This window comes from Erinaceus europaeus, chromosome 20 (assembly GCF_950295315.1).
Source record: "Erinaceus europaeus chromosome 20, mEriEur2.1, whole genome shotgun sequence".
NCBI classification, from domain to species: domain Eukaryota; kingdom Metazoa; phylum Chordata; class Mammalia; order Eulipotyphla; family Erinaceidae; genus Erinaceus; species Erinaceus europaeus.
The window spans coordinates 19715872-19734825 of NC_080181.1; the positions used below are offsets into that span (position 1 = coordinate 19715872).

Consider the following 18954-nt stretch of genomic DNA (forward strand, 5'->3'; position numbering starts at 1 on the left):
GCTGAAAATTCCACCGAATTCTCTCTGTAGACAGCATGGTTTGCAGACTCTAATTTTCTCTGTGCTCCATTTAGCATCAAGCCACCCCCTTCCCCCGCCGCCCTCCGCAACTCAGTAGCCTCTTGGAGGGTGTGTATTTGCACACCAGGTGGAGGGGGGGACACGATGTCACCCAGGGGACACAATGTTGGCATTACCAGAGTCCCCCATGCCTCTCAGCACACCAGTCCCAACTGAGAGTCTGTTGACTTCCTCCAAGCCCTCCCAAGTGCCAGCAACAATCCTGACGTCAGAGGCAAAGTTTTTAGCATAAAGGCCAACTGGTTCTGAGAAAGTCCTCCTCAGGGGCAATGAAGATGATCTGCCAGGAGGGTTTCCTCTCCTCAGGCTCCAGACAACGCCCAGCCCTGTTTCCTTAAAATGCGCATTTTGTGCTTTCCCAGGCCCTCAAACAGAACCCCCACAGTGTCGATCCCCTCAGCTTCAAGATGGAGCCTGGGAAAGGACAAAATGGACATTCCTACCTGCAGAGTACCTTGCAATTCCCAAAGTGCTAATAGCTCACCTAATTTTCACAGCAATGTAGGAGATAATGTCGGACAGATAATTTTTTTTTTCTTCCAAGAAGACCCAACCAAAGCTCAGTGAGGTTAAGCTATTGTCCAAAGTCACAGTTGACAGGTTGCAGGGTAGGCCCATAAGGCTTTGAAGCTTTGGTCTGGGACTCTTGGCAGGTCTTCCCTCCTATCCCAAAAGTAGTATCAGTTACTGGGCTTTTCACCTAGGGACTTGGGGTCCAGCAGTGACTCTTTAAGTTTCAGAATGGACTTGGCGCCACTGTGATGGAGTGGCGGCTTTGGGGGATGGCGGATGTACGAGGCAGGTTAAGGAAGGGAACGTCTGCTTGGGAGAGACTGGTGCAGAAACAGTCTCCTGCTCTGGCATTTGATACATAAAGCTATGACACAGGGATGGCATGTCCACGACATCCTGAGATGGGCCGGTGGGAGGTGGGGGTCCAGGTGCCACCTCCAAGAATGATCTCCCAAGGAACTGAACTCCCCAATAAGGGAGCCACCCCCCACCCCACTACGCCCACTGAGGCCAAGAACACATGCCACCGAGGCCAGCCAGCCCTCAGGAAGATGTCCACTGCTGCCACCCACTCCCCCTGCACTGGTGCCACTATCTCTGGGCACTCACTGCAGAGCTGGACGGTGGACGCCAAAGTACTGCCATGGAAAAAATCTGATACATCTAGCATCTTGCAAAAGAAAACAACAGAAGAGGTGAGAAGGGTGTTGAGACTGGCAGGCATTAGCTTCCATCCAGTTTCCTGCTCACAAGGGAGTCTGGTGAATGCAGCTTTGGGTTGGCTGGGTTCCCACCCCTGCGGGACAGGAAGGATGTCAGGAGGAGAGTGGGAGGGACTCAAGGCCATGGAGACCTGCCTGCTGCCCACTCTCTCATCACTGATGGAACCCAGCAGGCAATCTGCCTGGAAATCAGTGCTCAGCGCTGCAGTGGACATTCTGGAGTCTTTATTAGCACAGAAACAACCCACAGCAGACAGCTGAGTGTCACCAAACTGCACGCCCACCTGCACCTGCGTCTCAGGAGTCATCCAGGTGCTTCACAGTAGAGTTGAGGATTTCCAGCCCATGAAGCTGTCTCAGCTGAGCAGCAAACCTGTCACCAGAAGAACACAGACTCCAGGACACATGCCAGGGGCCAGGTCTCCAGGGCCCAAGGGTCACCACCCTGGGGCAAAGCTGGCTGGGAAGGGGGAAGGGGCAGTGGCTGCGGTATAAGGGAGCCCCGAGGGTCAGAGTGGGAAGACCCTGGGAGAGAGGGGGCAAGGCACGCCAGGGCTCCTTCCTGCCCACCGAGGAGTCCCTTCCATGTCCTACAGCAGACAGCGACAGGCGTATGAGGCAGACTGCAACATGCGCCCTCTCTCTGTTCAGTCAGCTGGCTCCTCCCTGAGAAGCAGGTCCTGGGGCCCAGCATCCGTCTGCAGAGACCCCAGGAGCCCCCTGCCGGGAGCTCTGTGCAAACTGGAGCCCACCTCACACACCTGGGCTCCACGGTGCAAAGCTTCCCCAGGGCAATGCCGGCATTGAGCTGCACAGCCGTCTTTTGTGTGTCGCTGGCCGCCTGCTTCAGCAGCACCTGCACGATGTTTGTCTTCAGCAGGGAGGTCGCGGTGTATGGCACCTCCGCGCAGTTCCCCAGGCAGAGGGCGGCGTTCCCCACAAGGATCTCGTCCTCCGAGTTCAGCAGCTTCATCAAGATGCTGAAGTCTGCAGGGTGGGAGGTGGATAAGCATGGCCCTGTTCCCACACAGGTGGGCACAGAGAGGGTTCAGCAGACAACAGGAGGAACACGTTATGCACCCCCTCAGTAAGCCCACATCGAATGGCACGAGCCTTTCAGCCCTGGCTGTGTCTCAGCCAGACACTGGGAATCTGGGGCAGCAGCTGCAGGACGCTGTTGCTGTGGGAGCGAATGCTGCTCACAGGCAGGTTGATCTTCCCTGAAGTGCCTGACACAAGTGACGCCACTGAGGAGCAACCCCTTTTCATACCCAGTGACTTTCCATTCTTACTGAGGGAAGGGGAGAGGGAAAGACAGGAGGGGTGGGGGGCAGGGAGAAGGGGAGAGAGAGATACCACAGCACCTGTTCACACCACTTTACTAATGTGGTGTTATCCATGCTGCTCCCATGTGAGGCGCAAGGCAAGGGAAGGGAGGAGCTCTACTAGCTGAGCCATCTCCTGATTCCCAGTGACTGTGTTTGACTCCATGCTCAAGCTGCCCGCACCCGGGTGGGAATCCCCAGCAACAACGTGGACTGCAGGCAAGGAAGAGGGTCTCCACTCAGGACACCTCCTATGTCTTCCAGATGGGTGACAAGAAGAACATACGCAGGCTGCTTCAGCTGGGAGCCCCTGCCATGAATAACTGTGGCCCATTTAAGCCCCTGACTAAAGTGAGACTTGGACCGAGACTGTCTTTGCTCACTACAGGCTGAAGATGAGCTGGGGAGACAGCAAAATGGTTATTCAAAGACTTCCCATGCCTGAGGTTCTGAAGTCCCAGGTTCAATCCCCAGCACCACCATGAGCCAGAGATGAGCAGTGCTCTGTTAGAAAGGAAGAAAGAAAGGAAGGAGGGAAGAGGAAAGAAGAAAGAAAGGATGGAGGGTAGAGAGAGGAAGAAAGAAGAAGGAGAAGGAGGAGAAGGAGAAGGAGGAGGAGAAGGAGGAGGAGGAGGAGGAGGAGAAGGAGAAGAAGGAAAAGAAGAAGAAAATTAGGGTGGAATCTTGCAAATGTGAACCTCAGAGAAAATCCTGGTGGAAAAAAAGAAAAGGCTGAAAACATTTTCCCTCTGAGGGGAGGGGTGTGGGGTAGGTGATTCTCAGCACCATGCTCTGGAGAAAACTGCAGGCTACTTGCTGGGAGGAGAGAACACTCATATCTCTTGGGTCTCTCTGAGCTGTTTCCAGACTGAGTCTTTCAAACCCAGCATCTGCCTGTGTGCAGCCCAAAGCTAATTAAATGTTTTCAGAGCTGGAGGTGAGACGCCACCTGACTCTGTAAACCTTGCTGAAGTCTGGGGAAAGGCTAACAGCATTATGCTGTCTTTTCCCTCCCTCCTCACCCCCTGCTCCTGGCGCAACTCCAGGGGTGGACTAGCCACTGGGATGTGAGCTCTGCTTAATGAAACTGTCACTTACTTTTATCGAGTCTGACCACTTCTTCTCGTGCCTCGTGATAACTGTTAGTGCAGACAGCTAGTATCTTTACGGCATACCGTGATGCTTTCTGGCCTCCCGTCTAGATTTCAAAGTGAAATTAGAAGTGCAAAATCAATCCCCATGACTATTCTTGACTGGAGACCACAGTGAGCAGCCATGATTGTATGAGTGGCTTCTAGAACTCCTGCAAGGGGGTTCTGCCTCGAGGTGCATGTGGTTACCGGCGAGTGGGCCTGGCCCCTGTCAGGACAGTGTCACTCATATCTTGGGACACAGCCCTGTCAAGTACACCTGGGTAATTCTTGGGAAGGCTCTCTGAGCAGCTGAGAAAAAAATGATGTTGTCAAGCACACAAGAGAGAAAAGGACCTGTCCCTGTTATTTCACCAGATGAGCATCAGAGCTGATACACTAAGGCTGTCAGAATGGAAATTGTCAGGAACTCAACAACAGCCAAAGCATAACCTTCTACCCCACTGACTTGAGTCTTTTAAATGAGCACATAATGCGCTGCTGCGGGTGCCATCAGCAGGCTCTGAAAGGTCTGCAAGGCCGTACAGAGTCAACAGTGGTCACCACTCAAGTGGCAGCTTCCATTCAGCCCCACTGTCCCCACAGCCTCTCTGTCTCCCACAGAGCAGGTTTCCTGGCCTGAGCCTTTGTGAGTAGGTCTCCCACAGGGCCACATCAGGAGCAGAAGCTGGCAATGGCTCTCAGGTGCCTCTAGCTAGCTGGGGGCACTGAGTCGTTTCCGCTCACTGCTCTCATGTCATGGGGAAGATCCTAATATCCACTTTGTGCCGTGGTAGCTCCACACTCTGCGGAGCTCAAACATGGGTCACAGTCAATGTTCCCCCCAGGTATCTGAGTAAAAACACCAGTAGCAAGAAGACAGGAGTAAGCATGTGGGTCTGGGAAAGTTTGTTCCAAGTCATGCAGGCCACCTGCCTCAAGGTTTGAGGCCCAGCGTTTATAAAAATGAGGCTTCAGTGGAAAGCAATCCTCAGGGCTGCCTCTGAGGAGCAATCGCCTCACTTGTTAAGCAGTGCTCTTGATGGTCAGAGCAGTGTCTGGGTGGACTGGCAGAAGGGACTCCAGGCTCAAGAAGACTTTCCTTGACTCTTCCCCAAAATAAGACAGGAGGACACCCTTGTGGAAATTCACAAGTTTAGAACCAATGAAGAAGTTATTTTACCTTTAGGAACTTCATCATTTTCTTCACCACTCCTGCTCTGAGGGCCTCCCCAGTGATTATCAGAGAGGACGACAAGGTGCGGCTTAGAACACCGGCAGCTCTCTGAGTGAAGCAGAAAGTAAGGGGTGATTAAACATTCTTCTCAGAATGGCCAAGAGTCTTTGAAAGTTAACAAGCACTCTGGTGAGGGAAAACAACCATTGGGACTACTGGAAGCAAAGTAAGCACCTTGAATAATGGCCAAGCAATAGAGAGCAAGCATTGGTTATTCCCCCCCCCCCCCACCTTTTTTCTTTTTAAATCTAGGGAAGGGATTCAAGTATGAGGCCTTGGTGGCCAGAGGCCCAGTTTCCTTCTGCTAACATAGGATAAACCAGTTTATCCCGAGGAGAAAGTCCTGCTTTGGCTACCCCCGTGGTGCTCTGCTAGCAGTTCTCACTAGATGTCAGACTTGCTGGATCCTCTAGATGCTTGAGCTCTTCCTTTATTTTTCTGAATCTTTGTCTTTTTGTTCTACTTTCTGGGAAACTCATTTTCCAGTTCTGATTTTTTTAAGAAAAGGGATTTACTACTGTTTTGTGGGTATGATGCTGTCTCAGATCTTTCTGAGGACACAGATGAGACCTATTGTTCTCTCCTTTTTCCTGCCTCATCTCTATTTCTCCTAGGTCAGTATATCTGTTTATTTTGGCTTTTTTATTTTGGGTTTTTGTGGGTAGCTTTTTTGTACATGTGTGTCTGGTGACCCTTAGTCACTCAGTCACAAAGTCTAGGGAGATATGACCATATGCCCATGAGATGTCGACAAGACACTAGCTGTCTGCACTGATAGTTATCACAAGTGGGAGAAGAAACAATAGACTGCATAAAAGCAAGCACCATTTTCCTTAACCAGAGCCCACATCCCAGTGGTTAACTGGGTTAATTCTTGCTGAAGCTCTTCAGCAAAGGTCAGGTCGAAGAGAGGGAAGAGTCAGTGTAACATTACTGACTCCCCAGACTCGAGCATTTTTATTTACCAAAGGGGGCGCGGGGAGGAAGATGTCTCCAGGTGAGCCGCTGTGTTTGTGACAAGTCTGTCACCTGGCAGAGGGCAAGGGGGAACTTGCAAATACTAGAAAGAAGAAATTTCACCCACTTGGGCTCTCCATTCTATTAGCAAACAAACAAACAACAACAACAAAACCACTGTACAACAACGGTAGAAATTGCCCTGCTCTCTGGAGGGAGGCTGGATCAACATACTCTGCCACTCGAGGAAGACGGGTCCTGAAATGAGTGCAGCCTAGAATGTTCCTAGCTGTGACTATGTAATGCGGGCTCAGCCTGACAGGGAAGCAGAGGTTACACAGGCTCCTCTGCTAAGTCTGAATAGACATGGGCCCTAGGTGAGATCGATGGGGTTTACAGTTAACAGGAATTATATACTTTTCCCATATACGGGAGCTTTTCCCTGCCCTTATCTAGCTTTCTAGACCTATTCTCAACTCTGACATCCTCTTCCCAGACAGTATTTCTAGTCCACAAAAAACTGTGATCTTATGCCTGAGAGAGAGATAGCTACCTGACAAATGTAGCCCCTACTTCTTTTCTGGTCCTTTCTGTATCCGGTGTTTTGAAGCCTCCAGGGTACTGTAAAGCAAAGCTGCTCCCCTCTAAGCTGTCACCCTCCCCACCCCAATCCAAAATCTACAGTAAGCCCTGCCTCATTAATCACCACTCTCACAGCTGTTCTCCACCTTTGAGAAATTGGTTAACATTGTTTATCCATCAGTGGTCTCTTGCCTGTTCACTTAATCAATGTGAGTCTCTTTCTTTCTTTCTTTCTTTCTTTCTTTCTTTCTTTCTTTCTTTCTTTCTTTCTTTCTTTCTTTCTTTCTCCCCCCCCTTTAATGTCTTTGTTCTCATTTTAATGAGGTCTCCAGCGGGAAAAGGAATAAGCTTGTGTATTATCATATAATCAACCTTTCCTTAATCTGTGTTCGGCAGGTGCTAGAGTGGTGCTCAGCTCAGACTACAGATCTCCTTTATGTCCTTTAGACAGGGGGAAAGCGCTTCCTGGAGGAGCCAGCTGCCCCTAGGGAGGCTGCTACCTTGGCCAGCAATAGCACACACAGTCTTGGAAGAATCAGGTAGGAATCTTTGAAGGTTTAGCTCAGAACTCTTATAGGATGAGCTCAGGCTGAGGCCATCCAAGCACTCAAGAACAGTGTTGTTTACCACCTTTGGGAAGACAGGTCTGTTGGAAGAATCTGATGAAAGGCATTGCCTCTTCCTTTACCCCCAGTGGACATACACACACAGTCAGAATTCCCTCCACAACTACAGGAGGAGAAACCCAAATCCCAAACTTTGTCCTCAGGTGTCTGAATTGACCTCAGCAGAGGGGTGAGCATGCCAGCCACCAAAAGGAGAGATGAGGTCTGCTCAGAACCTTTATTATGACCCTGGATCTGTATCCAGCCTACAATTCTTGAAGGGCTGATTCCCAGACCTACCTTGGATGTGATGCCAATTATTTTGGTGGGACTTAGGGGCCTGATCTAACAGGTTGAAAAGTTGCAGTGGTTACTAGTATGTATAAAGGGTACATCCTAGGGTGATGGCAACAGCTCTCTGAACCGTATCAATACTTCCTTCCTGATTTACTTTACTAAGTCACACCGTTTACTGCTTGGCTTATCCAAATATCAGCAACAGAAGAAAACTCATCCCAGCATCTATCTCTGTGGGGACTAAGACAAGTATACAGCCTCCAGGATCACTGGCTTCAAAATCAGGGACTGGCTTTCTTGACCATGGAAAGGGAGATTCTAAATAACGCCACCAAATTTTTGCAAGGTATCCTGAAATGAGATATACCAGACAAATCACATTGCATAAGCTGTTATGTTCCAGATCACTTGGAAAAGGGATTCTTTTTTTTAAATGCTTTTTTCTTTCTTTTTAAAAAAATATTTATTTATTACCTTTTGTTGCCTTTGTTGTTTTATTGTTGTAGTTATTATTGTTGTTAATGATGTCATCGTTGTTGGACAGGACAGAGAGAAATGGAGAGAAGAGGGGAAGACATAGAGAGGGAGAGAAAGATAGACACCTGCAGACCTGCTTCACTGCCTGTGAAGTGACTCCCCTGCAGGTGGGGAGCCGATCCTTGCGCTTTGTGCCACAGGCGATTAACCTGCTGTGCTACCGCCCAACTCCCGAAAAAGGGATTCTTAACCCAGGGTCCCGGACTCTAGGAGATCCACACAGGTGTATGGGAGGGTGTCACCAACCCCCCTGAAACTGTATGTAAATTTGGTTATGGTCATTATTCCAAGGTCAATGTCCACCCTGCAGCTCAGAGTCATCAGGTTTTACAAGTGTGGTGACCTCAAAGGTGTGAGCTCCACTGAGAGGAAGGGAAACAAGACAAGAGGGAGCAGGACAGGCAAGGCAGCTGGATTCCCTGGCAGAAGCTCACCGTCATGAGGCCTCCGTCCTGGCTGTTCAGTAGAGACAGGCACCTCCTGCTCACCTTGGAGGCCCAAACCTAGAGGAGAGGGGGGAGATTTGGGGAGGTTCTAGAATCCTCTATGGAACTTCTCTTCTGAGCACTCGATCCCACCTGCCGTGCCCTCCTTCCACACCACCACCCTCTGCTCTTGTCTCCCTCTTTAACACCTTCTTCTGCTGCACTGGCTTCTCCGTTCTGTCTCTTCTCACTACAGGGTAACTCCTTGGAGAAGGGGCCACATTTTATTTGACTCTGGAAATGCTGAATCTAGCTCCATGCTCACCATCAAGACACTAGTCAGTTTTCTTCCTTTCATTTCCCTCCTGCCTGCCTACCTGCCAGCCTGCCTTTCTCTCTTTCTTCCTTTTGCTTTCCTTCTTCTCTTCGTATTTATTAATTATTATTTTTAAATTTTTAAAATTATCTTTATTGGATAGAGACAGCCAGAGAGTGAGAGGGAAGGGGGTGGTAGAAAAGAGAGACAGAAAGATACCTGCCACACTGCTTCACCACTCACAAAGCTTACCCCTTGCAGGTGGGGACTGGGGGCTCGAACCTGAGTCCTTGCACACTGTCATATATGTGCTCAACCAGGTGGGCCACCACTCGGCCTATTTATTTTATTTATTTATTTATTTATAAAATGGAAACACTGACAAGACCACAGGGTAAGAGGGACACAATTCCCACCACCAGAGCTCCGTATCCCATCCCCTCCCCTGATAGCTTTCCTATTCTTTTTTAAGAATTTATTTATTTATTCATGAGAAAGATAGGCAGAGAGAGAAAGAACCAGACATCACTCTGGTACATGTGCTGCCAGGGATTGAACTCGGGACCTCATGGTTGAGAATCCAGTGCGTTATCCACTGTGCCACCTCCCGGACCATGCTTTCCTATTCTTTAACCCTGTGGGAGCATGGACCCTGGGTCATTATGGGGCTATTAAAATTTCTTTATTGGGGAATTAATGTTTAACATTTAACAGTAAATACAATCATTTATTTATATTTTTAACCAGAGCACTACTCATCTCTGGCTTTTGGTGGTGCTAGAGATTGAACCTGGGACTTAACAGTGCCTCAGGCATGTGTAAAATTTTGTCATACTACTGATGGTGCTATCCCCCCCCCCCTTATTGTAGTGCTGGATCTAAGTTCAGAGTTTCATGTAAGCAAGGTATATGCTCTACTGCTGAGCCACCTCCCTAGCTCCTCAGCCAGTGTGTTCTGAATAAAGACCTGCGTGATTCATCTTTTCCTTCATGAGGCAAAGCAACATAAGTCTTCCCCATTCTCACTGCCCATTGGTGTGAGTCCATGAGCAGAGACACTCTTGGTGAAAATAAGAATAGCAATTCCAGGATTTGTGGCAAATTACACCATACCTTGTTGGTCTGCTTCTAATTCTAAGACCCATTCTGTTTTGATCATCACGTTAGGTTCGCTTGCATTGCTTAACGCTGTGGTCTATTTACATGATCATTGTTTTGTTTGAGACCAGCACTGGTTTAATCCCTACTGGTCTGGGCTCTTTTTCCACTCCGCCCCCTCTCCTGGTCACATCCTGTTTTCCACCGTTTGATCCCCACTGGTTCACGCGCTTTGTTCCTTCTCCCCACCCCCTATCCTATGTACTTCCTCTTCCTGACACTTCCGCCTCAGGAGATACAAAGGACAGGATTAGATAGATTGCACTGCATTCCTGCTCATCAATAAAGATTGAACTGTGTTCCTAGCTCAGCCATGAGTCCCTGGTTGTCTGTCTCCTGCCCGCGAAGCTAGCCCGGCATATTGGCGCCTGAACAGGCACCGACAATACCTCAGAGATAATGGGAGACTGAAGGCACAAGTTCATTAGGAGTCCCAGGAGTGTGTAGATGACCTCTCTGAACACATCCACATCCTCTTCACACCGGTCCTTGAGGAACAGAACAAGGAACCAATGACCATTCTGTCTCAGAGGCTTTCCGGTCATCTTTACCCAGAGTAATGGCCTCAGTAGAATCCATGTTCCATATCAGTCCCCTCAGTCCTGAGTGGTGCTGGAGGATCAGAGGCCAGGACCATGAGCTGGATTTGATAGGGGTTGTACAAGGAGCCTCCAGAGCCAGTGCCATGTGAGGGGTAGGACCTGGTCATATGATCCGTGAAGACAGAGCAGCTAAAATAGGTGGCAATGCCAAGCTCACCAGAGAACCCAGCAAGCCTCTCCAGGGTGACTGACACTGAGCTGGAGGGCTTTTTACAGTCAGCACCCATAGAACCTACGCTTATGGGAGAGATACGCCAGCACCCTCAGAAGCAACATTTTTGGAAAAGACGGACAATTGAGAAGCTAATGTTTAAGCAGATACAAGAGCAACTATGAATAGAAAAACTAAAAAGGTAAAAAGAAGGAGACACAGTATGAGCAAGAGTAACAGTCATTTTTAAAATATGAAGATGAAGGATGACAAAGTAAAAGAAAAAGAGAAGAAAAGCTTGACTAGAAGAACTGAAAGTACCATGAGGTATTGAGTTAGGGAAACCAGAAAGAGAAGGCTGAATGCTGGATGAACTTGTAGGTGGAAATCAGGAATCAAGGACAGAAAGGGAAAACATAAGGGGACGCTTGGACTGGGTGTGGTGTATTGCACCAAAGCAAAGGAGAAGGGGTGGGACCGAGGGATGCTGGGGCCCAGGGCATGATGGTAGAAGAGGACCTACACTGGGGGAGAAGTGACAGGCTGCATCTATATGATAACAGTTGTAGTATAGGCCATTAATCTCCCAAGAAATTAAAAGAAAAAGTACCATGAGGCCCAAGCAGGCTTCTCCAAATTCCTCTGAGGCACACAGCTGTTTGCCGATGGCAGCCTCTGCGCTGAGGTTCCCCATGATGGCGATGCACTGGCAGAGAGCTGTGGGGCTGCCCACCTTGGGGTCTCTCTTCTAAGGGTGAATCAAGAGAAAGTGAATCTGCAGAGAGCAGGTGGATGGCTGGAGACTAACCTCTGGGGCTTCCCTCACTCAGCAAAATGTTCATCTGGGAACCAGGGAGCTTCAGGTCACACAGGGGCATGACAGAGGTCATACTGGAAGCAGGATGAAGAGGCAACATGCAGAGGACCAGCCCCCAAAACACTGTAGCTAGGAAGTGGGAGGCCTAGGCTCCGTCTCAACAGCTGGGAGAACCTGGGCCAACGCTTTCCCTTCTCTGGCTTTCCATTCCCATCATCCATGAGACGCCAGGTGTGGACATGCTCTCCAAGCTCCTGTCATGATATGTCTATGGCTCTCTGGGGACAAACATGCTATCCCGGGAAACCCCCTGGCCCCACCTACAGCCCTCAGTCTCCGCAGCTTAAACCCCACACTGGCCCCCTTGAAAGGGTGGCTTCCATTCAGGGGACCGGGCTACCTGTGGCATTTGGACAGGACTCTGAGTCAGCAGGGGCTTTGATGAAGACAGAAAAACTCCCTCCACCTGCACCTTAGACACTGTCCCCATCCAGCTCTTTCTCTGAGTGACAAACCCCTGAGAGGGGTTGGTTAATAATGGGGGAGGGCGTCAATTCCAGCTGTGACTAGACGATTAATGAACCGAGAGACAATCAAGAGTTCTAGAGAGTAAACCGGGTCTCTAGAGCTGCTCTCTTTCTCAGAAAGCCTGTCACAGATGGTAAACAAACACAAGGGTTTGCTCACCAGCACGCTTTTGAGTGCAGGGAGAACACCAAAAAGGTTGGTCTGGAACCAGGCTTGGAATCTGCGGAAGAAACATCAGCCAGGACTTGTTACCACATTACACGAAATCAGAACATAAACACCAACCCTTATGGAACAAGCAGACAATCATAAAGTCTGGGCCTGTGTGATTCGAGGCATGTGGCTGTGCCTGACTCATTCTGCACCGCACACAAAATGTCCTGGGGTTTTCATCTGTCTTTCATTTCTCTAAGTCTGGAAACTAGCCTTTGAAGTTAAGACAACAGAACTCAGATGGCAGCCCAGATGCATAACTGGCTGGGGTCACTGGCAACTGCCAAACTGACTTAGCAGCAGCCTCAGCCTCCCTTACTCTGAGGCTGGGTACTGTGCAAACAGGGAATACGGGGCATGCCTTGAGGGGTGCTGAGTGCAGACCCCCTCCTCATGCAGCCAGCGTAGCCCTGCGCTGGCCTGTCTGTGGCACACACAGCTCTGTCTCATTATGTGACCATTTCTCTCTTTCTTTTTTTTAAATTTGTTTTCCCCTTTGTTGCCATTGTTTTTTTATTGTTGTTGTAGTTATTACTGTTGTTGTTATTGATGTCATCATTGTTAGATAGGACAGAAAGAAATGGAGAGAGGAGGGGAAGACAAAGAGGGGGAGAGAAAGATAGACACCTGCAGACCTGCTTCACTGCCTCTGAAGGGACTCCCCTGCAGGTGGAGAGCCGGGGGCTTGAACTGGGATCCTTATGCCGGTCCTTGTGCTTCATGCCACGTGCGCTTAAACTGCTGCACTACTGCCCGACTCCCTCTTTCTTTTTTAATATTTATTTACTTTTTTTTTTTGCCTCCAGAGTTATTGCTGGAGCTTGGTGCCTGCACTACAAATCCACTGCTCCTGGAGGCTATTTTTTCCCTTCTATTGTCCTTGTTGTTTATCATTGTTGTAGTTATTATTATTGTTATTATTGCTGTCATTGTTGTTGGATAGGACAGAGAGAAATTGAGAATCGAGAGAGGAGGGGAAGACAGAGAGGGCGAGAGGAAGATAGACACCTGTAGACCTGCTTCACTGTTTGTGAAGTGACTTCCCCTGCAGGTGGGAGCCATGGGCTCGAACGGATTCCTTAACAATGGTCCTTGTGCTTCGTGCCATGCGCGCTTAACCCACTGAGCTACCACCTGGCCCCAGGTGACCATTTCTAAGAAAAGCACCCTGTCTTTAAATAGAATTTTTAATTATATTTATTTATTTATTGGATAGAGACATCCAGAAATCGAGAGGGATGGGGAGACAGAGAGCAAGAGAGACAGAGAGACACCTGCAGCCCTGCTTCACCACTCCTGAAGCTTCCCGCTTACAAATGGGGACCAGGACCTTGAACCTGGGACCCTGTGCACTGTAACATGTGCACTTAACCAGGTGCACCACTGCCTGGCCCTGATATTGTACATTGTTAAGATCAGATCATTGAACACAGGCAGAAGAGTAAAGAGGGAATGTCAGTTTCCAGAAATGAAAGTTACCTTTCTTCCAGAGCCAAGTCCGTGAACAGTCCCATGGCTGAGTTGGCCTTCTTATCTGAGAAATTGAGGAATGACACCAGGGCTTCCAGCAATCTGCAAGAAGTTCACAGCCACCTCAGAGAGGGCTGTCCTCCCACTGACAGCTTGCCATACCCTCTGAGGAGCCCAGCACCTGGCCCACAAGTGAGACTCTCTCTCCTCTCTACCAGGAAAGCTCTCCTAGTTCATGTGATGGATAATTTTAACCAGAGCTTATTCATTTTGGATGTCATTGCCAAAGGCCCCTTTGATGTCTCTGGCTCAGTCAAGGTCAATCACAGAAATGACACCAACTGATGCACGGGAGGGCCCCCTACAAAGATTGGGGTTGGGATAAAGATTTAATAAAAATGTTTAATGGGCTGCTGAATTTATCAGATGAGATTTAATAGGGCTACACCCCCAAATCCTAAACTTAGACCTGGAAATTCTGTTTTAAGTCACAGAATTGGGAGACCTGGTTTGCATGAAAGTGATTTCAAGGGTTTTTAGCCAGTGGCTAACCCAGTATGAATAAACCATCTGGTGTGGCTTCCAAAGTACATTTAATGCCATTAAAGCCCCACCCCCAACAGGCTGACTGGCACCAGGACAATGAAGTAGGGTCACCTGCCTACCTAGCAAAGCCATACTAAGCATCTGCAGTATGCTGAGAGCTATGCTCAGTACTAGGGAGCCCTTCTGGACACCTGATTCCTATGGTGAGACTAATGTGTGAGGTGAGCTGTTAGAGGCAGGCATGGCAAGTAAGAGCGGGCACAGTCTACCTTGCAGGAGGCGTGGGGGGTGGAGAGGAAGGCTTCAGAGATGGGATGGTAGGGCACAGAGCTTTGGAGGTGGGTGTGTGTACACTGTAATCTTAAAATACTAAACCTACTATTAATCACTAATAAAAATGGATGGGGGAGAGAGAAGGTGACATTTAGGTTGTCACCCTAAAGTGTGTTGGCTATTTGTTCATTTAGTCAGTTGGCATGAAGTGCCAGAGAGTGCGGTAGGTTCTGGGGCCATTCAGTGAGACAAGACAGTGTCCAGGCTGCAAGGACCTAGCAGGCCAGTGCCAGGCACATGGGAACAAGAGCAGGACGTTTCAGTAAGGGCACTAAGGTGTGAGATAGCAAAGGAGGAGATTCCCAAAGGTGTGAGATAGCAGGGGAGGCACAGTCTAAGTTGCAGTGGGCCTCTGAGTTTGTATTTCACCCTGTAGATGAGAAGCTAAAGTAAGTGTGTGTGTGTATGTGTGTGTGTGTGTATCAGATTCTTGCCCCCTCCCCTTAGTTTCTGGAGACCCTAGGATGGTGCTGCATTTTAACACCATCTCCAGGTGATTTCTAGGCACTATATGTCTCAGAACTTGGGGACCTACTCTTTTTTTTGCCTCCAGGGTTATTACTGGGGCTCAGTGCCTGCACTATAAATCCACTGCTCTTGGAGGCCATTTCCCCATTTTTTGTTGCCCTTTTTGTTGTTATTGCTGTTGTTATTGTTATTGTTGTTGTTGGATAGGACAGAGAAATGGAGAGAGGAGGGGAAGACAGAGAGGAAATGAGAAAGATAGACACCTGCAGACTTGCTTCATCACTTGGGAAGTGACCCCCTGCAGGTGGGGAGCTGGGGGCTCGAACCGGGATCCTTGTGCTGGTCCTTGCACTTTGTGCCATATGCACTTAACCTGCTGCGCTACTGCCCAGCCCCCTGGGGGAACTACTCTTTTAGGCAGCAGAGAGTCATTTCATTTTTAAGTGGGAAGAAAACAGGACAGGTGAGCATGTGACACAAACACTTTTGGTGCCGTGGTGAAGGCTGGAGTGGAGCAGGTAGTCTACTAGGAGGTAGGAAACGCAAAGTAGGCGGGGGGGGTGGTTAGATTGTCTTGATAATAAGAGTGAAGAGACTAAACCTAGGAGGGATAAGAAGAAAGGTGATTAAGAAAGAGGTGCACATGATGACCTCGGAGAAGAAAATTGGAGATGTTAGAGGAGCCAGAAAGAAATGAGTGCAGAAGTGGAGGAGCCAGAACATAAGCCATCTTTTAAAAAAATATTTATTTATTTTCCCTTTTGTTGCCCTTGTTGTTTTTTTGTTGTTGTAGTTATTATTGTTGTCATTGATGATGTTGTTGTAAGATAGGATAGAGAGAAATGGAGAGAAGAGGGAAAGACAGAGAGGGGGAGAGACAGACACCTGCAGACCTGCTTCACCGCCTGTGAAGTGACTCCCCTACAGGTGGGGAGCCGGAGGCTTGAACCGGGATCCTTATGCTGGTCCTTGTGCTTCACACCACCTGTGCTTAACCCGCTGCACCACTGCCCAACTCCCCATAAACCATCTTTTTTTTAGACACTGGGAGGGGTCATCCAGGGGAATCTCTTGGGATCTGGTTTAGGCAACAAGGTGGGTAGAAATGCCATATGTGAAGCCATGGAATCAGGCAGAGAGACTTGTTTAAAGAACCCCCCTCCTGATTTAAGGTAATGACATTTGGGATGCTGAGCTGGAGGTGCCCAATGGCAGAAGGATGTTTTCTTCTAGCATGCAAGATAGTTGCATGTGAAAATGAAGACAGGCGTCCTGCCTGGAGTCTCTGATTTAGAAGGGTAACAGTACAAGGGAAACTCACAGAGGCAACCAGAGAAGAAAGATGTCCTAATAGTCACAGTCATGGAGTCTGATGAAGGGGGTGATGACCAAAATGACCAATGTCTCAGACGTTAATGAGAGAAAAATCCAGCAAAAAGCCCACTGGGGTTGGTATTTAGGAGTATGGGCTCCAGTCACCCAGAACTATGGTACCGGGTTTGTGTAGAGGCTTGTACTAGAAGGAATCTGAAATCAAAGGACCAGAGGACACCTATCCTGGAAAAGATGAGTCGTCACTGCTTGTGAAGCGACCTCCATGCAGGTGGGGAGCTGGGGGCTAGATCCTTACCAGGATCCTTGAGCCAGTCCTTGTGCTTTGTACTACGTGTGCTTAATCTGGTATACTACTGCCCAGCCCCGAAGGTGGCCATTTTATAGCCATCAGAACTGTCCTGGCAAGGGCTGGGCAGACTGTGGAGGAGAGCTCTGTCCTCTCTCACTAGACTGGGAAAGATTGGCCTGTGAGCTGCTATGGAGCCACCTCACTCACATGGAGGACAATGCCAGAAAATGCTGGAAACTTCCCTGAGGGGACATCATGTATAGGTGGTACCGGGACACTCCAGACAGGATGTGGGTGCTAGGTGGGGTAGGTCTGGACCATATCTGAGGTTTCAGGTAATTCTACACTTCTGCAAATGCCCCAGCTTCCTCAGGCATGCTCCTGCTGTCAGGAATCATTTCCTTTACAGTGAGCTCAGAGTGCTCCCTCGCCCATTATATCTGTTTTCTCCAGTCCTGAAGATGAATGCTAATGAGTACAGATGGCACAGAACAGCCAGCAGGCTGAGATCATTGTCTTGGCTGTCCTGGGAGCCGTGACCAGCCAGGCTCCCTCCCTCTCCATGTGGCTAATGGCCTATCTGAGCTGGACTCAACACCTAAAGAGGCCAGCGTATCCCTTTCTACTCACTCTCCTTTCTGGGCTTGGTGGCAGATTTTCTGCCCTGCTAACTAGCCAGCTGATCCTGCAGGTGGGCCACAGGTCAGGAAATGGCCTAGTGTAACCAGTAAAAGAACTGAGCTATGGTTTAGTCAATGTTTCCTTTTAATAAACAAAATAAAACAAAACAAAAAACAAACAAACAGAAGAATGAATCCACCACTCCCAGTGGCTTTTTTTTTTTCCTTTTTATTTGATAGAACAGAGAGAAACTGTGAGGGAAGGAAAGACAGAGAGGGAGAGAGAGACCTGCAGAATTGTTCTCTACCATTTGTGAAGCTTCCTCCCTGCAGGTGGGGACTGGGGACCTGAACTCAAGTCCTTGTACATGGTAATGTGTGGGATCTACTGGGTGCACCACCACCCCCCAAACTTTTTTTTTTAACGGTAGAGACGGTGTGTGTGGGAGAAAGAGAGACAGAGACAAAGACAGGCAGAGAGAGAGAATGAGACCATAGCACCAAAGGTTCCTTCAGTGAGGCGGGGGGTGGGCTCAAACCTGGCACACTGTGAAGTACCATACTCTCCAACTGAGCTATTTCACCAGCTCTAACCGTGATAGCTTTAAACCACTGAACCAGAATGCTGCCATGGCCTCTTTAATTAAATTATTATGTAGGGGAAAAACAAAAGCAACTTCTCTTAAGTCATCTATCAAATGAAGCAGAAAAAATATGAATTACTGGCCTACATATACCATCTCCTTTAAGTTTTATCATTAGTCTGGGGAACAGAGGAGACACTGCGGGTCATCAAAGCAAGTAACTCTCTTAGGTCCCAGAAGTGGAACGATAAGCAGAAGATCTGGGCTCCTGATTGCTTGAATCAAAAGCCCAGCTCTTCCCACAAAGGGACACTGACTCTTGTCTGTCAGCACACACTAGTCTCATCAAGCCCTCAAAAGGGAGAAAGCACTGGGTGGGGAAGATGGTACTTGTACCTCTCTGTGAGGTCAGAGGACCTGCTTCAAACCATCACATTTCACTGTGCAGAGAACACATTCCATTTCTTCCCAGATTACTTAGACATGGGCATTAAAGAGAAGAGCAGGCACAAAGGTAGCTAAGTGGAGGTGTTTCTACCTGGCTAACGAGCGAGGGGTGTAAGGCATAAGACCAGCATCAATTCCCAGACACCGGCAAAACTCTAATTGAAACGTGAGCCATTCAAAGACAGCTTGGGGGAAAAAGCTTATGGTAATCTTTGCTACATTTACTCAAAGAGACCAAAACAAATGAAAAAACGTATGATGACAATATTGAGGAAATGACTGCACAGTCATTTGAAACATGAAATGTGCCTCTGAGGACTGAATGCTGTGAGCACTCCATCTGCCTGTGTGGGCTGCCGGCCCTGTGCTATGCCTGGGCTGGGGTGGAGGGGGTGACAGCAATGCCTTAATACCCATCTTGTCCTCGATACATCCTGGACCTCCCTCATGGCAACAGTTGTCAGTGGCCTTTCATGACAGGTCTTTCTAGGGCCAAACTGAGTCAACTGAGGATTGAATGCTGCTTGCTGCAAGCACTACACCTTTCTTGGCTCCCTTTCTTACTGACAAGAGTGAGTAGGGAGTGGTCTCCAAGGCCTGGAAGACAGCTGGGTGAGGGTCCTCTGGCCCACCTGCTGCAGACTCTTCTGCCCAGGCTGTGAAATG

At 48.8% G+C, this 18954-nt stretch overlaps 1 protein-coding gene across 2 annotated transcripts in view; it reads right to left on the reverse strand.

The window, feature by feature from the left end:
* Positions 1 to 1526: 1526 nt before the first annotated feature.
* TTC12 (tetratricopeptide repeat domain 12) overlaps positions 1527 to 18954 on the reverse strand; it is a 52650-nt gene continuing 35222 nt past the window's right edge. For both annotated transcript variants that reach the window (XM_060180048.1, XM_060180049.1), the window contains 9 exons: positions 13676 to 13768; positions 12143 to 12203; positions 11246 to 11386; positions 10275 to 10370; positions 8421 to 8489; positions 4955 to 5056; positions 3740 to 3839; positions 2078 to 2303; positions 1527 to 1689 (listed from right to left, as the gene is read on the reverse strand). In XM_060180048.1, coding sequence (XP_060036031.1) covers positions 1614 to 1689; positions 2078 to 2303; positions 3740 to 3839; positions 4955 to 5056; positions 8421 to 8489; positions 10275 to 10370; positions 11246 to 11386; positions 12143 to 12203; positions 13676 to 13768 — 964 coding nt within the window. In that variant the 3' untranslated portion in view covers positions 1527 to 1613. The remainder of the gene's footprint in view (positions 1690 to 2077; positions 2304 to 3739; positions 3840 to 4954; positions 5057 to 8420; positions 8490 to 10274; positions 10371 to 11245; positions 11387 to 12142; positions 12204 to 13675; positions 13769 to 18954) is intronic.